General features: G+C 44.8%; 1 protein-coding gene across 1 annotated transcript in view; it reads right to left on the bottom strand.

Moving 5' to 3' along the window:
* The window catches only part of PIGU (phosphatidylinositol glycan anchor biosynthesis class U), a 43084-nt gene that overhangs the window by 3960 nt on the left and 16491 nt on the right, over window positions 1-22633 (bottom strand). The window contains exons 8-11 of the mRNA XM_084645770.1: window positions 21517-21671; window positions 20199-20342; window positions 14581-14705; window positions 11815-11957 (exon numbers count right to left, since the gene is read on the bottom strand). Of these exons, the coding sequence (XP_084501896.1) occupies window positions 11815-11957; window positions 14581-14705; window positions 20199-20342; window positions 21517-21671 (567 nt within the window). The remainder of the gene's footprint in view (window positions 1-11814; window positions 11958-14580; window positions 14706-20198; window positions 20343-21516; window positions 21672-22633) is intronic.

Below are 22633 nucleotides of genomic sequence, written 5' to 3'. Positions count from 1 at the left end.
AGTCCCATGCGCGGCAGTGGCAAAGACACCCGTAGTTAATGTTATCTGCTTCCAGGGGAAATCAGTGTTCCCTTGCATGAAGGATGCTGACAACAGGTGATCCCCCAGGGCTGCAACACCTTCCAGGAAGGTAATCTACTCATTAGCTGCACCAGCACAAAGCTTCCACTAATCTTCCCTTCGACTGGCAGCCTTGCTTATGCATGGACATGCCAAGACACAAGCCCGGACCTTATGTGTAGTAAATACACACCCTCTTCCCAAGGGTTTCTTCCTGGAATATTTATTTTCTCTAGCACAGATGGGGAAATAATTCCCATCCATTGTCACCACAAACGACTCCAGCTGTATGGAACTTTTAGGAGCCCCATGTAGCTAACTAATTAAGTAATGAGTAATTAACTCCTGGAAGGAGGACTCATTTCTTGGAGGACAGAATTAAGGAGGTAAACGGATCATTAGGTTGAAACACACACTATGTCTGAGCCAGCGAAGATAAGAGGGAGAACACCCAGGGAACCATTTACTAACAATGGACAAGATTAGTTATGGATGTAAAGATGAGGTAAGGAGTAGGTCGAATGTGGACATGCATGGACAGACCATGCTGCACAGGGACTGGTTCCTGCAAAGTAAACACGCCAGTCCAAAAATGTATGATGTAATATATAGTAAATGCAATGAGATGTGTAAATGTATATGAAGGGAAAGGATTTCTGTGTAACTTTGGGTGTGTGGTACACTCTATACCCATTGATGGATAGGTTCATCAATGGCTATTAGCAGAATGGGCAGGGATGGTGTCCCTAGCCTTTGTTTGCCAGAAGCTGGGAATGGGCAACAGGGGATTGATCACTTGATGATTACCTGTTCTGATCATTCCCTCTGGGGCACCTGGCATTGGCCACTGTCAGAAGACAGGATACTGGGCTAGATGGACAATTGATCTGACGCAGCATGGCCGTTCTTATGTACTCATTATGCTTGAGTCTGATCATCTCAGAGCAGTTTTGCTGTATGCCAAATAAAGACACCTGAGTGATGAAATCTGGAGTCAAACTGAGTTTTTTTGGATCCCAGAGAACTGGATGAAGTTTTCTCCCGGTACTGGACAAGGTGTCTGAATAAGCTGAAAAAGATCTCGGAGGGAATCCCAACACGCCAGACTCGCTGCAGTGGAAGAAGCTAATGCTCCGTCTCATGTGGCATCCCATCTCTAATAATGGGCAAAGCTGGATGCTTCAGAAGAAAGTGTAAAACCCAAAATACCACCCTTCGCTCTGCAATGTCTTATGGGGGGGGAGTTTCTGTCAAACTCCACTTGTTTAAGCCTTGAGAGCTGGCGATTTTCAATTGGTTAAAGTCCTGAGCAGGGAAGCTACACGTGTTTAATTTAGGCCATTTCCCTCTCCTAGCATCTTGCTAAGAAATACCTGGGCAGAGGAAGGAAGAAGAGTGACTCAGGAAGGGTTTGCAGTCGTACTGGCCACAAGGGTGACCTGTCAGACACTGCAATATTCTAGTAAAAGAGAGACGCACACGACAGCTGGTCCCACTCTCTCCAGAGCTGCCAGTAACAGCCACCTCAGGTTTTCCCCACAGGGTAATTTCAGTGATGACAGGAATGCCTAGCACTTACATGATACTCTTCTTTTGCAGGGTGCTGTACAGACATTAATGAAGCCTCAGAACAGTCCCATTTCACAGTTGGGGAAACAGAAGTTAAGTGGCTTTCTCCAGACCCCACACCAAGCCATGGCAGTGCCAGGACTAGAACTCAGAACCTAGGCAAGTCACAGCCCCTGCGTTCCCCAGATTCTCCATATGAGGTTAAATCACCTCAGCCATGAGATTGTGAGGCTCAACTCATTAACATCTGGAAAACGCTTCAACAGCCTCATACAGAGGCACCACAGAAATGTATAATATTGTCTATAAATCTGCCTTGTCCTGAACTACCAGGTTAGTCCACAAATCACTCATTTGCTGCAAGACTTGTTTTGGCCCGTGACTGAAATATTCACATCTTCCAACTGTTAAAAGCACGAGCGCTCCTGTGAACACACAGCTCTGCTGCAGCCAAACAACTCTGAGAGCGGCATCATATGTGCAATGAGAAAACATCTCCGTGCTAGAGAGCTGAGAGTCCCTGGATGGCATTTCTACCTCTCAGCTATCCTTGGAAGTGTAACATGGGGCTCTATGGGGCAATACACCTCTCTGCCTGCAGCATCCTCTTGCTATTAATGACAGGGCAGACCGACTGTAAGGGCCAGTCTACACTGCGAAACAGAACGGGGACAATTGTGTTGTAACTGGTTTCCATCACAGGTTGTATGTGTAATTTTGCTGGCGCCCTAAGGAGTCCCAGAGGTGTGGCAGAATTGTTGGTGAGGGAGGCAGTGTTGCCTAGTGGCCAGAACTCTGGTCTGGGACTCAGGAGGCCTAGGATCTATTCCTGCCTCTGCCAAAGGGCAGTTGGGTGACCTCGGGCAAGTCATTTCACTGCTCTGTGCCTCAGTTTCCCCATCTGTAAAATACGGATAAGGAAACTGACCTCATTTGTAAAATGCTTTGTGATCTACTAACAAAAAGCGATACATCAGAGCTAGGTACTATTACTAGTGACAGTGCATTTTAATGTGCACCAACCAGGCTGTCTGCTGAAATAAATACACAAGTGAGTGGGTGCTCTGATGAGCACACATTAAGTTCAAGGTCAGATTGTTCCGGGGCTGAATCTCCCATGTGTGACAGCACAGCGAATAGGCTGCCAGCCCCAAGGAGGGACTGGCACTGCAAAGCTCAGATGGGAGGGTGGGGGGGCACATGGCCACAGGGTGGGTAATCTTTCCCTCCAATAGCACAGTCCCCTATCACACAGGCACTTCTCACCTGCCTCCCTTCAGATTTCACCCCCTCATGGAGCATGCAGGGATACTTCCCACAGGAACAGCACAGCTATATTAAAAGCCCTAGAGTCACCACTACCTAGAATACAAATTTTATACAATGGCCATTTTAGAAAGTCGATAATCAGTTACCACACAGCAGTATACTTAGAACAGGAGGTAAGCGGGGTATCTTAGACACCATGGTACGGTGGGAAGTGTTGATTTTAATGGAACCTTTTTAATGCACAGAAGGGGTCTGAGTTATGACTGCTGCAGGGAACATAACTTTGATTTCTTGATTTCTGTGCCTTTATAATCTAAGCCACAGTGTTATATTAATACAGCTTTTTGCATGCAACAATAGCGCTAATCTGGCATTGATTAGCATGTGAGTAACGGTTAAAACAATACTGCTGCCCTGACAGAAGGACAGAACAGGTAGAGTCCCAGGGTGGACCAACTCCCTGCAACCCTCAACCCCAAGTAGGGGGGAGGGCTTCTCCCTGGAAAAGGCAAGCCCAAGAGGGGACTGAAGCTCACAAAATAATGGTAAAAGTAATCCAAGACCATGGCCAAGGCGCTGTCGGAATATCAGCCCTCACCATTCTCCAGTGAGGTGGGTGAGTGTTGTTATCCATCGTCTACAGATGAAGACTCTAAGGCACAAAGAGATGAAGCGATTTGGCTACAGTAACTCCTCAGTACACTGTGACTGTACAATGCCCTGACTGGGGCCGTTACATGTTGCTCTCACATAAATTCTTAAAAACGCCCATGACAGAGCCAAGGCTAGATCTCAGGGCTTCCTGAATCCCAACCTTTTGCTCCTTTGCCATTCCTCACAGCCCTTCGCCTTTCTGAGAAGCGAGGCCAGTCACTTCAGATAACCAGCTCTGGCCAAGTCAAGCTGCAGATGCCCTGGCTTCCCTGCCAGTGTGAATGAAGACATCACAAATGCCAAAAACAAAGGCACAAGAAACAACGCTTTGGGAATCCCTATTTTCATTCCTTCCCTTTATGGACCTCGGTGACATGTCGCTCTCACGGACAGTAACCAAAGCGCTAGTCACAGCTCCTTTTTGGGAAGGCTCCCAAAGAAGTCCGCCTGTGACATTACAGCGACATGTTAGCTCTTGTTAAAACAGCCAAGAGTTATGGGATCTTACAAAGAGGTGGTTTATTTCCCATACCCTTTAAACTTTGTGCTGATACGCTGCAGCTTGTGAAAAACTGCTGCACGCACCTTACACTAAAAGCCCACGGGTTAAAAGAGGACAGCACCCCGGGGAACAGATGTGATGTGAACGTGGGTAACAGGCAACTTCTAATGTATCTTGAGCAGGACAGCAAAAGCTTTAAACTGCTTCCTGTGTTTTGTTTGAATTTAGCCTTAGGGTTTTTGCTTAGAGATTGCTCTTGTTCTTCCTTTAGAAAATGAGTACAATCCAGTAGAGGTTTTAGGAGCCCGTATGATTCTGAGACACACAGCAACCAACCATTGCTCCTTCAACTAGACAGAGCGTGAGAGGCTGCTACTTGTGGGGAAGGTTCCAATCTCCCCCACATCCCAACTTTAGCCTAAAACTTGCTCCGGATATAAATAAATAATAATAAAAAAAATCCCGCCATCTTTTCTGGCTTCTCCTCAAAACTGAAATCTCCAAGCAATCTGCAGAGTTTGGATTAAAGTGGTCTAAGCCCTACTGTATTTCACTTTAAGGCATAAAATGCATTCAACTGATTGAAGAACCGTTAAAGAAATACAAACATAACTAAAGGAAAGTTGTGCAAATCTTGTCTTTACACAATCTTGCCACTGTTGACACAAGAGCCTTCTCCTGTGTAGCCCTTGGAGGCCTGTACCTGAACGTCTCATCCACTTATACTCTAACATAACTCATAACTCCTCCACTTTCATAACCTACCTGAAAATGGATCTTTTCTCCTTGTTTAATATATCTGATTTCTCTCTGTCTTTACTTGTTATTTACACTCTGAAAAGCATTTTAAGACACAGATGAAAGAATTTTCACAAAACAAAGGTTAACTTTGTATTCTATTTTGAATAATTTTGTGTTAAAATGCATTTGATCAATGGATTTAATGCAATATAAACTGAAGATCCTCCTTTGTTAAGGAAATAACTTTGTGAGATAGATGATTCTCATATGACAAACACATACTTCCTGGGTGATGAGATGACTAAGGAAACATTTTCAAAAGCGCCCAAGTCCTGTTGATCTTCTCTGAGACTCTGGCTCTTAAGTAACTTAGGTGCTTTTGAAATTGTACTTAAGTCTCATAAGGCCTGTACAAAAGTCTCATAATGGCCCTTTTGCCATTGACCTCAATGGATGCAGATATGTAGTATTTATAGCTTTATGACCACCCTAGGTATTATTTTTTATGTAACTGCTGTTATTCTTGGTAATGCATCTTGCTGAGGAGGGGGAAGTTACAAATGCAGCTGGCCAGTTTGGAAAGTCTACATGAAAACAACTCAAGATAACTGTTAAATGACAGAAAACCACTGCTCCCCCCAGACCACATCAGTGGGCAAATAATTAGTTGCCTTCAACTCAAGCTTTGCTGGCTTGCTGTATCACTGGCTAGGAAATCTGTGCACAAGGATCTCAAGAAAGGTTTACACAGCAACACTCTGGAGGGGTAAAAGGGTTTTTGGCAGTTCAGCAAACAAAGGTCGCACACAGACAATTCATGCTCTTGCATTACTATCACGTTATTTTTCACCCTGTTGGCTCCCCAGGAATGCTGCAAACTGAAATGGAGATGGAGACTATATACAAGGGAGAACTCCATCCACTAGTGAAGTGATGATAAGATGCAGGGTGAAACAAGGAAGCTGTTTAACAACATGCAGCAAAGCTATACAACCGGTTAGCAAGTGAAGAAGAATTCTTTGTCTTGCTGAAACTGCAAGGGAATTAAAGAGAGCAGAACATAATTACCCATGCTGGAATGTGGCCAAGTCACTTTTACGACCGTTCCCTCTCCAAAGATTTCCATGCAAACTTTAATGATCACAAGTGGCCAGGACCTCAACAGCACCTGCAACAGCCTAGTACCATGCCGATGTATTGGTTCTGCACTCACTCAGAAAGAAGCAGTGTCACCATGGCCCACATCTCTAGCATCACTACCTGCAGCACCTAGGCATCCCTTGGAGGTCTCCTATTCAAGCACTGACCTGGCCTGACCTTCTAACAACATCACAGCACAAAGTGATATTGTCTGCTGCCTGACCCTACACAGTCACTTAATCAAACTGAAGGTGCCAGGCAGAAAAACGGATTCCAATTTGTTTTCTTGAATGTAATAGCAAAATAATTCTAGATACCTTGCAGACACAGCACCCTCCCAAAAATAAATAAAAGGATAGATGTCCAAGGAACTGCTCATTTCAGGAGAGCAATTATTTCTGTTTAAAGCTTTAATGGGTATTGTGTGTTTGTGTTTTGGAACTTTAAGATGATGGCTGGCCAGAATGCAGCTTGGTCAGTCATTAACAGCACTCTGATGACTGCAACATACTATCTGTAGGACAGCACTGAAGGCCAGAATTATTAAAGCCCAGGGATGCGCCAGTTTTGAGAACCTGAAAGTCAAGACAGGAAGGGAATCCTTAAAAAGCCAACAGGAATGCTGAGGTCACAGACAAGACTGCTTTGGTGCTACCCATCCTGCCTTTTAAAGCAGACCTGACAAGAAAAGCTGAGAGAGTAACTAATTTTTCAATTCGCTGTCAATTCCAGGAATAGGGTTGAACTCAAAACAAACTTTTTCAGAATTTTCAGTGAATTGAAAAAGTCAGAAAAATTCCATTTTGGATCAGACAAAAACGTTTTGGGTATTTTAAACTTTGTTTTTATAAAGGGAAAGGAAATGAAGGCCTAGATGGTGGTGACATCCCTTATGCCCAATAGCCCAGTAGGATTGGCACTCACTTGGGATGGGAGAGGGTACTCCCCTAGGGGAGTACCCTAACCACCAATATATGGAGTCACTCTCTCCCCCTGTCTGGCACATTAGCCATTCAAGAATTTTATACAAAGTGGAACAGCTTCAACAGGACAGCCAGAGAGAATCCCACCCCAGGATACCCTATAATCTAGGGGTTAGGGCACTAACCTGGGGGAAGCCTGGGTTCAAGTCCCTACAACTCCAGAGCAGGTTTCAAACGTGGGTCTCCCACATCCCCAGTGAGAGCCCTAACTACAGGGCTAGTGGTAGGGGGGGAAGTGATGGCAGCTCCTCCCCTCCTCCATTTTGTGAATAGCACCTTATTCCTCTTGTGAATCTAGCCCCACAAAATGAAATGTTTTGTTTTGATACAATTTGTTCTGACATTTCTGGAATTTTTCTTTTTTTAATTTCAGCTGAAACGAGCTGCCAATCTGACCTGAAACTGCATTCTTTGGGGAAAAAACAAGTTTTGTCTGAAGCATTTCACTCAGCTCTATTGAAAAGTGACAAGACTGAGGATGAGCACTGCAGAGGGTCTTCTGTTGACTGAGTCTCCCACCAGACTCTGCCAACAGGGAAAGAATCACAGAAAGGGGTGATGGTCATGCGAAGGGATACAACATTCAGGGATCTATGTGGGAGAAGGACTATGTGCCAATATGTGGCATGTGACACTGGGCAGTTCTCGCTAACAGCGGGGAAGCTGGTCTCTGTAGCTCTTATGCTATCTGCAACAGAAAATCCCCGCTCTTGATGTCAAGTCATAAAAGCAGCCAAGACTGTGGATGCCTCTCTAACAAGTTAGGGATGCTACACATCACATCACATTCTGCTGAACAGAATGCCAAGTGAAGATTCAAGGTACCCGACTGGTGAATGTTGTTGACTTGTAGGCAAGGCTCTCCCAGAGGCTTTATAGCATGTTTGTAAGCAAGAGTCTTATGATGCGTTGTAGTAACGTTAAGAGTGGAAAAGTACTGGCTTATGACAACCTTTGTCATATTTCCTAAGACTAATATGTATTTTTAAACATACTAACCACAATAACAGAGGTATGAGTTAGCCAAATGTGAAGGACAAATCACAGATGTTCAGTCATGTAGTTAGACATTTATAAATGTAATGAGTTAGGAAATATACTAAAATAAAATATTTGCAGGCTGGGGGAAAAAACCCTACAGTAATGAAACTTAAACAAGTTGGGTATAATAGACAAAACCAAGACAGTATTTAAAAAAATTGTCATCAGGTTGCAAGGCATGGTTCTACAAACTTGGTAATATATACTTCTCTTTTGTGTTAACCATCGCTTAATAAATCAAATCAAGCTAAGTTACTTAAGGTCCCCTTACTTAATTATATTCAAACCTGTAATACTTAATTAAATTGATTAAAAATGTATAGGGCATTTATTATCTAGTAATACTCTATACATTCCAACTGAACCAACGTCATCAGTAAAGAGATCCCTGCTTTCAGCTTGCAATACTCATGCTATTGCATGGCAATTCCTGGAGATTAATGACCTGAGGGGAGCAGTTCACGTGACTATTAACACCAGAAAAACCCTGAAGTTACTGCCAAGTCAGCATATTCCTGTCCCAAAAAGGGAGACATTGCAGCATTTCTTAAAGATTTCTAGGATGAACGGTTCACAGTGGCAGAAAGCTCAGCAAGCCCCACTGTGGGTACCTTCCAGCTGCATGAGTAATACAGTGTAAAGAACCCAACGTTTAGAACCAAGAATAAAAATGGAAAAGTTACTGAGAGAATGAGAGTGAACTGAAAAGGGAAGCGAGCATGCCTTTGCCATTATAAATAAGGCGACAGAGACAGGAAGGTACAACTCTCACTGGGGCAACTCCTACCCTATCATGAGTGCTTAGGGCTTGGGTGCAATGGAACTGATGTGGCTCTGTCTGCATGGAGGATCAGGGAGTTCACATACAGGGTTCCACACATTCTACCTTCCACTAAGCACAGAGGGTCCCTGGAGATTGCGGGGTAATGTAGGTCAAATCAGATGGGGAGACTACAGGGATCCACTGGACATAAACATGTGTGGGAGGGGAAAAAAGGGAGGCACGCAGTAGGAGTGCCTACAGAACTCCGTCTGCAGCTCTGAGGGCTTAGTGACAGCTAGAGAACCACTCTATCATCTGTTTGTGACCTGAAGGGCAAAAGAAACATCTTGCTTTTAGAAAAGGAGTACTTGTGGCACCTTAGAGACTAACAAATTTATCTGAGCATGCTTGGGGGTCGCAAAGTTATGCGACCCCCGAGCATGCTCAAATAAATTTATTAGTCTCTAAGGTGCCACAAGTACTCCTTTTCTTTTTGTGAATACAGACTAACACAGCTGCTACTCTGAAATCTTGCTTTTAGTGAGTCATCACTTTTAATAATGCGCTAACTTGCTATGTCAGGTATTGGGAACATTGTTGAGGCAATCCAACTCCCTGACTCCAGCAGAGATATGGGTCTTTCCACAAACTAAACCCATCCCTTCCAGCAATAGGGACAATTTCCCTCATGGTGCTGTGTTACAAACAAGCAGAATCTCACTGGATGTGAGAAGATTGCTGCCTACCATTGTTTCATTGGAGGTCCCACTGGACCTGTAGGCTATACTTCAACAGCAGGAATGGTGGGCATGTTAACGTGCGCAGCTGGAGTCTGCCACTCAGCAGACAAATGTGCTTCCTACAGTGATCATCAGTCAACTGTTAATTTTCAGTCCCAGCTGGGACCGTTAAGACATCAGCACGATTAAATCAACATCCTTAGCATCACTAAGTGCTATCCACGTCTAACAGCAGTAAGTGGACACTGGTGCTGACTCAGACCACACACCTGTGTTTGGGCTTGTTTTTGGACAGAAGCACTAGTGGGAGCATAAGAAGGAGGCCTGCCAACCCTTCTGTTGTGTCTCCCCAGCCCACCAGAAAGAAAGATACATTAGTCAATATGGGCCACTGATTCCTGTCTTAAACCTGATGATCCTTCCAGCTAGCAGGCAAATACTCCTGCTCTGTATGTCCACATCAACTTTCATCCAGGATCACAAAGTGCTTTCCAACTGTTAATTTAAGTCAGTCCCCGCAACACCCCTGTGAGACAGGTAAGTATTATTCCCATTTTACAGAGGGAGAAACGGAGGCAGAAAGAATGGAAATGACTTGCCTAAAGTTACAGACAGAGGAAGAATTGGGAACAAAATTCAGGAATTCATGACTTTCAACCTTGTGGTCCTCTCTCCAGACCAATCATCTCTGCTGATTTGGACAGCCTTTCCTTGCACACCTACTCCTCTGCACAAGAGGTGAAACTGCTTACTGCACTAGGGATTGGTTGTTTCTGACAGGTGTTCAGAAAAGTGTTTGGGAGAACAGACAGCCAAAATTTCTGAGCATAGAAATTGCACAAGAAACTATGGAAGTCTGAAGTGATCCAGTAAGACTGAGAACACAACCCTCTATGCATTCTCTTTCCATTTACAAAGCTACATGAAATTGCAATTTTACTGCTCCCCTCATACATTAGCAACGTGCATATTTAGAGGGCTAAAGAACCACCATCTGCCCCTGATTTCTCCTATGACCCACTGATTATGCTATTTTGATCAGTATCTTTATAGCCATTACCCCCACTCTTACCACTGTTTGCTTTCAGGTTTCAGAACTTTCACCCTTTATAAATCTACTGTGTTTCAACTGCACAAAAGGCTCATTTCTGGCCTCTCAGTAAGCTTGCCTGTCTAGTACAAGGTGACGCACACACACCCAGAGTGCCAAAATGTTAGAGGTGGTCTAATTTTTAACATGAAAAGAACATTCAGTTTCTTCAAAGGAGGAACAAAGTCTAATTGTTCTGCATGTGAAATTGACGCAAGGCTCGGTGAAGATCAGCAATATGAAATGGCTTAGTTACTCCTTTAAGTTTTCTGCACACAAGCTGTAAATGGGAGAAGTGTGGACGAAGTTTGGGGGATCTGTCTATTGCCGGCAAATACTAGTTTACAAAGAGGAAAAAGAAATTAGCAGGTTGCCGAAATTGTGGACAAGGGTCTCAATCCCATGAGGTGCTGAGCATGTTCAATCTCAGTGAAGTCAATGGGAACTGGGGATGACCAGCACCTTGCAGAACTTGAGCTCAAGAGGAGGAAAGAAGATTATCTGGGTGCTTTTGGGTATGAACTTTCCTTTTTAGGACGTTAACTTAAATAGAAGCTTTTACTGCTGTTTTACAAATCTGCCAGCTTCCAAACCAGGCACCTGGGATCCTTCCTCTGTTTCCAAGCTACAGGCTGTATATTTTGCAGCATAAACTGCACAGAACATTAAGATATGGTTCAAGTAATCAGACAGAACAGTTCTGCTTCTTCTTAATGTGTTAGAGCCTCGTGACTAAGCTCTTGGCAGTGACGATCTCAGCTTGACAAGAGAGCCAGGATGCTTGCTACAATCAGTGCAGGATGCACAAAATGGACCATATTCTGTAACAAAGGAGTTCTCAACCTTTTTCTTTCTGAGGCCCGCCCGCCCCCCAGCACGCTATAAAAGCCTCCATGGCCCACCTCTACCACAACTGTTTTTATGCATATACAGTAGATTAAAAGCCAGGGCTGGCACTAGAGGGTATCAAGCAGAGCAACACCCTGTGGCCCTGCACCACAGGACGCCCTGCAAAGCAGAGTTGCTCGGGCTTTGGCTTCAGCCCCCCACAGCTTGGGCTTCGGCTTTCTGCCCCGAGCCCCAGTGAGTCTAATGCTGGCCCTGTTTCTGGTTTATTTTGGAGGATCCCTTGAAACCTGCTCATGGCCCCCCAGGGGGCCCCGGACCCCTAGTTGAGAGCCAGATATCGCTTATTTGACAGTCACGTAACCAGGCACCCAGCTGTGCTGCACAAGTGTTGCCAATTGCCTCATTTTACTAACCTGCCCTACATTGAACGTCAACGTGATGGCATAATAAAAATTGGAATTGGCACTTCCTGCGTAAATCCAGAGATGCCAGAGCACTGGGAACAGCAGGGAGCAGACAATGAGCACGCAGGAGAGGATAAAGATGTTCCGAAGGACTGTAAGAAAAAACAAGGATATTATAACAGTGTGGTTGAGATACTAACAAGCAGCTGACCTCATGTCATCTGAGGATGGTGCTTAGCATGTCTACAGCACCACCCAGCAACTTGGAGGCACTAATTAGAGGGTGTTTCTCTCCACCAGCACAACCTTTCATAATGATAAATATTTGCTATAATAATCCCGCTATTGCGGATAATAAAACAACTGGGATTTTTCTTTAAAAGAAAATAATTTTGCCTGTTTAATTTTAGATTGAATCCCCCCTTTTGAGGCTCTTGCTTCTACTTCCTGGTTTCCAGCAAGTGCTGCTCTGATGACAGCAAAAGCGAGAGACCCCTCAACAGCAGCAGGGGCAGTGTCTCTGGGTTATTCAAGAGCCATTAAAGCTCATTCTCTGAGAGGGATATTACACCTCACCCCAGCATCCAATCAGGTTACTGTGCTTACCTACAGGAGAGCCGAAGTGATCAATTATTGAAGGTACCCAAATCACTTTGGATTAGCCTGGAACCCAGGGGAGCTTTCCAACTGGCTGCCAATGTTGTCATAAAGGATGCAGACTATTCTCCCCTTAATATATTAATTCCCTTTTCATAACTATAATAGGACATTGCAGGATAATAGAATCATAGAAGTGTAGGACTGGAAAAGACTTCAACAGGCCATGTAATCCACCCTTCTGCACTTAAGGCAGGACTACGTAATAACTAGACCATTCCTGACCAGTGTTTGTCTAACCTGTTCTTAAAAGCCTCCAGTGAGGTACTGAACCATGATTGTCCTTCTCGGGTAGCCATGGTCCCTTGGCTGTATGTGCCTGGAGCTCCCAGCTCACCCACGCTGAACCAAGATGTTTTGGAAACGTGCTGCCTTGGTCTATCAGGCCTGGCTGCCTAAGGGATCAAGTCTAACTGATGGAGTTACTGGGCTATATTATCAAGGCTGTTTTATCCTCTGCTATAGTAATTCCAAGACTGGAGGAGCAGCTGTCCTCAAAGGAGGTAAAAAGCCCCACCTACTAGTAGCTAGTGCTGCCACAGAGAACCAGCCATGGGTCACTATAATGAAGCCCTGACTACATAACCTTTCAATCCTCTTCATTCTTTTTCTTGTTCCTTTTTGAGGTTTTAGGATTAGCTTGGATTTTCAAACAACATGTAATGATTTCAAAAGCTTCATAGAAATAACCGGAGCGGAGAGGCGAGGGTGTGAGTCTTGTGAACCAAACCCCCCGTTTTGGATTACAAAAGCCAAAGGGAAACAAAGATGGGAGGTTTCACATTTCCAGGCCTAACTAGGCCCCTTTGTCTTAAGGCTGAAATTGCTTATTAAGGAGATTGAGGTCATGTTTGGGTTAGCAATGGATTGACACAATCCAAAGAACAGCCAGGCAGGGTTGGCTGGTACTGACTGCCATAGCCACCCCAAACCAGTCACTCCAGGAAGCAACACAAATTTTCCTGGAATGTTACACTGCCAGGCTCATTAGCTGCTGAAACATTATCTCAGCAGACATTGAAAGTCATCCTGAGGTGGTACGTCATGGAATAGGAGCCTGTGAAAATGAGCTGTAAGCTACCTGACAGTTATACCAAGTCCAATGCTCAGGGGCTAGAAACGGTCTTTGTGGTCTAAGAGAGGCCAATGGCTTGGCTAAATGGGGTGATCCAGTCAGCACACATTTTGAGTGTGATCTCTCTCACACAACAAACTGACAACTGTGAATTATCATTTGTATTACTGTAGCACCTAGGAGCCCTCATCCTGGACCAGGACACCAATGTTCCAGGCACTGTACAAAACACAGAACTAAGTGTTAGAATGGAGAGTTTAGTGACTGGATTAACTGTGGGACTGGTGCTCAGATTACCAGAGCCAGAAACTGAGATTAGAGACACTCCCAACCCAATTCAAAGGGTGCCTGTACTTTATATCAATGATATGATGATAAATACTTTGCACTCATGAAGCATCCTTCATGCAAGGATCTCAAAGAACTTTACAGACAAGCAATTAATCCTCAGAACAACCTGGGCAAGGAAGGAGGGAAAGTTGCTCACAGAAGTCAGAAACTCTCCCCACAAAGTTCATGGTTTGTATTGATCAGACTTGTTTCCTTCCAAGCAATGAACAGTCCAAGAGGGACAGTGCCCCCTGTGGCATGCAGTTGTATTGCATAGCCCCAGGCCTCTTCTGGTTTTCCTATCTTCATCCTGCAATGAAGAGTTTTGGGGCAGGTCTACTCTTAAAACACTTCACTGGCGCAGTTGCACTGCTGTAGCGCTTAAGTGAAGATGCTTCTACTCTGATGGGAGAGCTTCTCCCGTCGGCGTAGTTAACTCACCTCCATGAGAGCAGTAGTTATGTCAATGGGAGAAGCTCTCCTGTCGACATAGCACTCTCAACCCTGGGGGTTAGGTCGGTATAACTACATTGCTCAGGAGTGTGGATTTTGCATACTCCTGAGCAATGCTGTTATACCGATGTAAGTCTGGAGTGTAGAGCTGACCTAAGCCCCTCACCTCAGCCATGTCAACAAACCAAGGTTTGGATTGAGAGTGCCGCAGGGACTGTGGAAGAATGGAGGGAGGGAAGAATCAAACACAAAGAACTTACATCTGTAAAGGTGGCTCCAGAGCGGAAGGAAGGCCATGTATAGCGCTACGTCTCCCACGGTTGGGTAGGACTTGAAGATAGAAATGATGGCAAGCTGAACGAACAAGAAGAAGATGGGGTGCTCCCTAGAGAAAGGAAAAAGGCAGTGACTGGATATGACAGGTACTGGAGGAGCAGCAGCATTTGTCTCTGAAAGCTGGTGCCCAGGATTGGCAGGACACATGAACATACACGCTCTTGATCTGTTTCCCCAGCAAATCTCCCAGTGCGCTGGGCTGCAAGCATTGAGTCAACTTGCAGAGGAGTATTCCAAGGGCATTTGTGTACCTACACATGGATACTTTGGGCACACACATTGCACACATTTACACAATCATCCTGTTGTGTCCAGGCCTTTCAAGTGCTGCCTTCTGTTGTGGTAGGAAGAGCAACCAATGCTACTTCACTCGGAGATGCTTTTGCCCCACAAGGACTGTTTTGAGAAGCTCCCTGCCTGACAGATTCACCCTATGGCATATGAGAACAGCAGCTGAATACATTCCAAGTCATCATATAACAGTACCATCTGAAATCCAGACAGTTACCGGGCTGCTTTCAAACAGAATGGCACAGTTCTTATCACAACCCTTTAGTAACTTTCCTGAACCTTTTACTTTATTTTTGCAATGAAGGACTTTACAGAACTGGCTTTGAGTGTCCTGATGTCCAATCCACAGCATGATCCATCTTAACTGCCAGCTGTGATCAAGCATCCCCTCCAGCTGCCCCCCCACTCCCAAGTCCATGTTTTTGACTACTGTATGACATAACCCTACCTATGGGTCAATATGTATTAGGGTAAGAATTCAGCATCTCCTCAATCAGAAATATTCAGCCAGCTTCCTGCATAACTACTCCAACACAAGCATATGCATGGGTATTTTACAATTCACATTCCACAGATAGACCTCTTCCTCCAGGAATGAAAGTATGTGTCACAGACAAAGGCTGTAGGTGAAAATAATGACCTATATATTGAATTTATGACAGTGCAAGCATTTGGTACATGTGTAAGAGACATATTTACAAGGATCTCCACAGTGCAGCATTCTGCCTGTTTTACAAGCATAAGTAGTTGTAGCCGTGTCGGACCTGAAGAAGAGCACTGCGTGGTTCAAAAGCTTTTCTCTCTCATCAACAGCTTGTTCCAATAAGAGATATTACCTCACTCACCTGGTCTCCCTTACAAGCATGAGACAGAGGGCCAGAGTATGTAGAAAGCATCAGGCTCTAAAGCACAGTTTGTTTTTAATTAGGGCTGTTGATTAACTGCAGTTAACTCACATGATTAAAAATTAATCACGATTAATCGCTGTTTTAATCACACTGTTAAAACAACAGAATACCAATTGAAATTATTTAAATATTTTGCATATTATTCTACATACTTTATATATATTCTATTCTGTGTTGTAATTGAAATTAGTGTATATTATTTTTTAATACAAATATTTGCATTGTAAAAATGATAAACAAAAGAAACAGTATTTTTCAATTCACCTCATACAAGTTCTGTAGTGCAATCTCTTTGTCGTGAAAGTGGAACTTAAAAATGCAGATTTTTTTGTTGTTACATAACTGCACTCAAAAACAAAACAATGTAAAACTTCAGAGCCTACAAGTCCACTCAGTCCTACTTCTGTTCATCCAATCGCTCAGACAAAAGTTTGTTTACATTTACAGGCGAAAATGTTGCCCTCGTCTTATTTACAAATAAGTCACCACAAAGTGAGAACAGACATTTGGCATGGCACATTTGTAGCCAGCATTCCAAGGTATTTATGTGCCAGATATGCTAAACATTCATATGCTCCTTCATGCTTCGGCCACCATTCCAGAGGACATGTTTCCATGCTGATGATGCTCATTAAAAAAAAAAAGCGTTAATGAAATTTGTGACTGAACTCCTTGAGGGAGAATTGTACGTCCCCTGTTCTGTTTTACCTGCATTTTGCCATACAGTTCATGTTACAGCAGTCTCGGATGATGACCCAGCACATGTTCGTTTTAAGAACATGTTCACAGCAGAGTTGACAAAACGCAAAGAAGGTACCAATGTGAGATTTCTAAGGATAGACACAGCACTTGACACAAGGTTTAAGAATCTGAAGTGCCTTTCAAAATCTGAGAGGGACAAGGTATGGAGCTTGCTTTCAGAAGTCTTAAAAGAGCAACACTCCGATGTGGAAACTACAGAACCCGAACCACCAAAAAAGAAAATCAACCTTCTACTGGTGGCATCTGACTCAGATAATGAAAATGAACATGCGTTGGTCCACACTGCTTTGGACTGTTATCCAGCAAAACCCGTCACCAGCATGGATACATGTCCTCTGGAATGGTTGTTGAAGCAGGAAGGGATATGAATATTTAGTGCATCTGGCAAGTAAATATCTTACAATGCTGGCTACAACAGTGCCATGAGAATGCCTGTTCTCACTTTCAGGTGACACTGTAAACAAGACCTGGGCAGCATTATCTCCTGCAAATGTAAACAATCTTGTTTGTCTGAGCAATTGGCTGAACAAGAAATAGGACTGAGTGGGTTTGCAGGCTCTAAAATTTTACATCGTTTTATTTTTGAATGCAGTTTTTTTTTTGTACACAATTCTACATTTGTAAGTTCAACTTTCATGATAAAGAGATTGCACTACAGTACTTGTATTAGGTGAATTGAAAAAATACTATTTCTTTTGTTTTTTTACAGTGCAAATACTTGTAATAAAAAAATATAAAGTGAGCACTGTACACTTTGTATTCCATGTTGTAATTGAAATCAATATATTTGAAAACGTACAAAACATCCAAAAATATTCAAATAAATGGTATTCTATTATTGTTTAACAGTGCGATTAATTGCACGATTAATTTTTAATTGTGCCATTAATCACAATTATATTTTTAATCTCATGACAGCCCTATTTTTAATTCAAACGAACTGGCTTTGCAGTACTGAAAAAAAATTAAAATAAAGAAGAGACACTGAATGTTCCAGAATGACCTTCATATTTGACTTTCAGACTATGGCACTGGAACCTTGCATGCTTTAGGCACAATGAGAGCTTTTTTTTTTTTTTTGGTCTTTAGAGCTGTTTATACAACATTCAAAAAGCAAGGCTGAAACTGGACTGACATGTTCTTAAAAAGAGAGGACTCCTAAAGCACAGACAGCAGCCAGTTCCCAGACAGCTGTAAGAACGGGCCCAGCACAGCTATTCTTGGTACTGGTGAAGAAGGGGAGAGGATGCTGTGAAATATCCTGGAGAAGTGGTTCACCGCAGCAGCCTCTTGGGCAGGGGCAGGCAAACTTTTTGGCCTGAGGGCCACATCAGGAAATTGTATGGAGGGCCGGTTAGGGGAGGCTGTGTCGTTCCAAACAGCCAGGCATGACCTGGCCCCTGCCCCCATCCCCCGCTTCTCACCCCCTGATGCCCCCTCCCCCAGGACTCCTGCCCCATCCCCCCCTCCGTTCCCTGATGGCCCCCCCAGGACTCCTGCCCCATCCCCCCCTCCGTTCCCTGATGGCCCCCCCAGGACTCCTGCCCCATCCACCCCCCCGTTCCCTGATGGCCCCCCGACCCCTGCCCCATCCACACACCCCAGCTCCCTGTACCCTGACTGCCCCCAGAACCCCTGCCCCTGACTGCTCCCTGCTGCCCCATCCTCTCCTCCTCTCATTCCTGACTGCCCCCCTGGGATCCCTGCCCCATCCAACCACCCCTTCTCCCTGTCCCCTGACTGTTCCTGGAACCCCTGCCCCTGACTGCCCCCATTCATTCAACCTCCCTGTTCCCCGCCCTCTGACCGCCCCGACCCCATCCACACCCCACGCCCCCTGACCACACACCCCCACTCCCTGCTCCTTACAGCGCTGCCTGGAGCACCGGTGGCTGGTGGTGCAGCTGCACCAGGACAGGCAGCAGCCAGCCACGCACGGCGCACCGGCTCAGGCCACGGCTCTGCAGCTGCGCTGCCCCAGGAGCTCACAGCCCTGCCGCCCAGAGCATCGCGCCGGCGGTGCAGTGAGCTGAGGCTGCGGGGGAGAGGGGACAGCAGGGGAGGGGCCGGGGGCTAGCCTCCTGGACCAGGAGCTCAGGGGGCCAGGCAGGAGGGTCCCACTGGCCAGATGTGGCCCGTGGGCCATATAGTTTGCCCACCTCTGGTCTTGGGAAACGCTGGTCCTGGGAAGCCCTGCATAGGGATGCTGGAAAGACTGCAAAAGTGGGGGGGAACAACTGGAGTTGTGACTCTTATGCGTCAGGTCACAACGCCACTCACTCTAATTTGGCCCAGCTGCCCTCTGTCATGCCAGCAGGGAAGGGACTTTGCCATTACGCCACCCAGCTCTGATCCAGGGCCAAGTGGGGGGCCTGGACCCTCAGGGTCCCCACTCGTGCCCCTGCCAAGCCTAAGTTCTCAAAAGTGGAGGGGCACCGGCACTCCCCACTCCTCCCCCCCGGCTCCAGCACCTATGGCCCCACAGTGATGCTAATGCCTTACAGCCAAGAGATACAAAGATGTTTCCTCACCCTGAATTCGCAGGGCACGGTTGTGTTTGCCTGTCACCACCCATGATCACACACTATTCTTAGCCTTCCAGACTGGCAGACAGGGAGGGAATGGCATGGCTCCAACGGAGGCAGGAAACACACATCAGCTATTACCTCAGAAAACTGCCTGCACGTCTAGGGCAATCTGCAATGAAACAATCTTCATAGCTCCATAGCAGAAGAGGACAGTGCATGCTAGGAGGGGAGAAGTGTGGGAGCTTCCACGATTCCCCATACAGGAGCAGCAACAGTCTCAAGCCTTGACACAGGCAACGAGGGCAGCACCTTCTTCAGAAAACTAGGTATTAAGACGATCTTGTCCTTGCACAGAGAATTTCATGAAAGCACTTTACAAACATTAATGGACTGAGCCGCACACAGCTTCTGCCTTGAAGGTGGTATATTCTTATCCCCATTTTATCAATGGGGAAACTAAGGCACGGGACGAGGTAGCAGAATTGTTCCAGGCCACAGAGCTGATTCAGAGCCAGGAACAGAATCCATGAAGTCCTGGCAACCAGTCCCTTGCTCTAACCATTCTGCAGTATTACCTCCCTGGAAAGTTTGAGTATCTTGTACATCCCAGTGTTACATGAAGCAATGTGCTTCTCTACAGAAAAGGCTGCATCCCACTATTCTAGGGAACAAGTAAAAAGGTTCTTAAAGGATATGCAGGGTTCTTAAAGGATATGAGGTACATTTTCAGTACACCAAAGACTTAACACCCTTCCCTCCTTGAGAGAAGAGCACCATCACTTTAGGAAGTGAGAAGGAAAGAGCTGATATAAAACCTAATTCTGCTCTTTTTCATTTCACAGCTCCAGATGTCCAACACTGACCTACACGGGTCTTTACTGGACAGTAACATAACAGCGGGCTTTGTGGGCCGAAATCATTTTTGGTGTAGGAAGTATATCAAGAAGAGAAAGCCTCTATCATTCCCACTCCTGCCAACAGAGACAGAATAGTAGCGACTCCTTAGGTTGGCAGATCACAGAGACAAAAGGGATAGCAAATAAATACACTTACTTTAGCTTTACTGCTAAAGGAATGGTGTAGAAGAAGACATTGATCTGAAATACACACACGAAGAACAGACTGAAGTGTTCAAACATCTCTGCAAAGAAGTACCAGAAGAGGCCAATGTTGGGAGTCAGATCTGGAACGGAAAGGCTGAAATTTAAAGAGAAAAATCAAGGTAACATTTTAAAGCAGTTGGTATTTGACTTACTTGCTTCTATGAAATTACTGAATCATTGTGTGCCACTGGAAGGAGACGTGGTGGTGGGGTGCTATGTCTAACAACGCATTGTGAGGAAACCAAAGGGGAGAAAACTCAGGGAGGGAAATCACCCTCCATAATTGGCGTCAGTCCTTCTAACTGTCAGCACTAGTTGCATCTTTAACTAGTCGGAGAAAGTTCATCGCAGCAGTACAAAACTGAAGGTGACACATGAAACTGAGGCAGAGTGTACAAGAAAAAGGCTGTATCCACTTATTGAACATCTATGATCCCCAAGATATTTAAACGTCATCATCTAACTTTTTCCTTAATGTCTCTTTAAGGCCATTTTATACAGTTAAACACACTTACAGCTTTACTCCTGTGGAGTCCACCAACAGTGACACCTACTGGTCAATTTGGCTAATCCAAAGCACATGCCAAGAAACTTCTAGTTAATTAAAGGGAGACTGAAGAAACTCAGTACCTTCTCTCCACCTAGTTAGTCTTCTCTAGTTCAGTGGCTCTCAACCTTTCCAGACGACTGTACCCCTTGCAGGAGTCTGATTTGTCTTGTGTACCCCAAGTTTCACCTCACTTAAAAACTACTTGCTTACAAAATCAGACAACAAAATACAGAAGTGTCACAGCACACGGTTACTGAAAAATTGTTTACTCTCATTTTTACCATATAATGATAAAATAAATCAACTGGAATATAAATATTGTACTTATATTTCAGTGTATAGTACATAGAGCAGTATAAACAAGTCACTGTCTGTATGAAATTTTAGTTTGAACTGACTTTGCTAGGGCTTTTTATGTAGCCTGTTGTAAAATTAGGCAAATATCTAGATGAGTTGACGTCCCCTTGGAAGACCGCTGCACACTCAGGGGTACACGTACCCCTCGTTAAGTGCCACTGCTTTAGTTCTTGCTGTGATGGTTTAATGGAACTTGGGTTATATATTTTTGTTCTTAGTGTGTGGGTTTGTTTCCCCTGCATTGCTGGTACATTTTTCCTGAGACTGAAAACTCTTTGGGACAGGGAATGGGTCTCTGGTATGCATGAATAATGCCTATCATAATATGGGCATTCCCAGAAAACAAATTACAACTACTTACATGAAACCATACACAGATGGGATAAAGTCCCAGGAGTTGAGGAGGAAGAACGAGAGGCAGACAATCACCACCAAGCTACAGAGATACAGCGCTGCATATTGCGTGGTGTACAACCAGAAGCCTTTGCTTTTCAGTTTCACTGGTATGAACTGACTCTGGAAACAAAACACAAACAAGGAAAATAAGAGGACATCCTGTGGCTTTCTATTAACAAGACCTGCCCTGCTGACAGAAAGCAGCAAATACTGGCCCTGCTACAATGGGAGTAGCAGCATTCAGCACACTCTGCTCCAGTGTGCTCTGCCTTGGCCAATCAAATCACACACTCTGCCTAGTACTTTCAGAACTGTGCCTGAAAAGTCAGGTAATTTCGCATTCAAGTAACCATAAGGGACCATGTGGTGTGTGTGATTCCCTGATGTATGTGCAGAATTTTGGTAACTCTGCAGCCAAGCAGGCACGCCAGGTTTGGAAATCTGGGTCACCTCTGACAGAAGCTCTACCAGAATTCAGCAGCTCTAAATCAGTGAAGCTGCTTTGCCATTTGGCACCCACATTTGTACTGTACATGCCTTGCCAGGGTCCTGAGAGGCTATTCTGACTCATGGCTGTAAAGGGCTCTGATGGAAGGGTGCTCTGTTCCTCTGAACCATGGCAGATTTAACATCAGAAAACTTTCCGGAACATCTCAAGCCAATTTACACAGACTTCTTGGCAGGATAGACAGAAAGTGCAGGAGAGCACCCATTTAATTCTGCACTGCCTCCCTTGTGAGGTTTGTAAAGTTCAACAAGAAATCCTGATAAACAGAACATCCTTTGGCAGCTCTGAATGCTTTTGAAAGTCCCCTTATAAACCCAAAGTCATTAGATGTTCGCGTATCATCCCAGGTAACCATCTCTGGAAACACTACGCTTATGCTCTGCCACTGCCATGCAGATGTTTTGCTTAAAATAAAGAGAAGTGCATAACTGGGACCATATGCAGGGAACTCACAGCTCCCCAAAGAACAGCAGGGTCTCTTTTCAGATTTAACAAATAGTTTTGACTTTGTAGATGCTCCATTACAGCAAAGATTTAAAACAACAATGAAATTTTCTGGATGTTTTGGAGAAAA

This window comes from Lepidochelys olivacea (assembly GCF_965140295.1).
Source record: "Lepidochelys olivacea isolate rLepOli2 genome assembly, chromosome: 13".
NCBI classification, from domain to species: Eukaryota; Metazoa; Chordata; order Testudines; family Cheloniidae; genus Lepidochelys; species Lepidochelys olivacea.
Note: the sequence above shows the minus strand (reverse complement) of the source record. Positions and strands in the feature narration are given on the sequence as shown.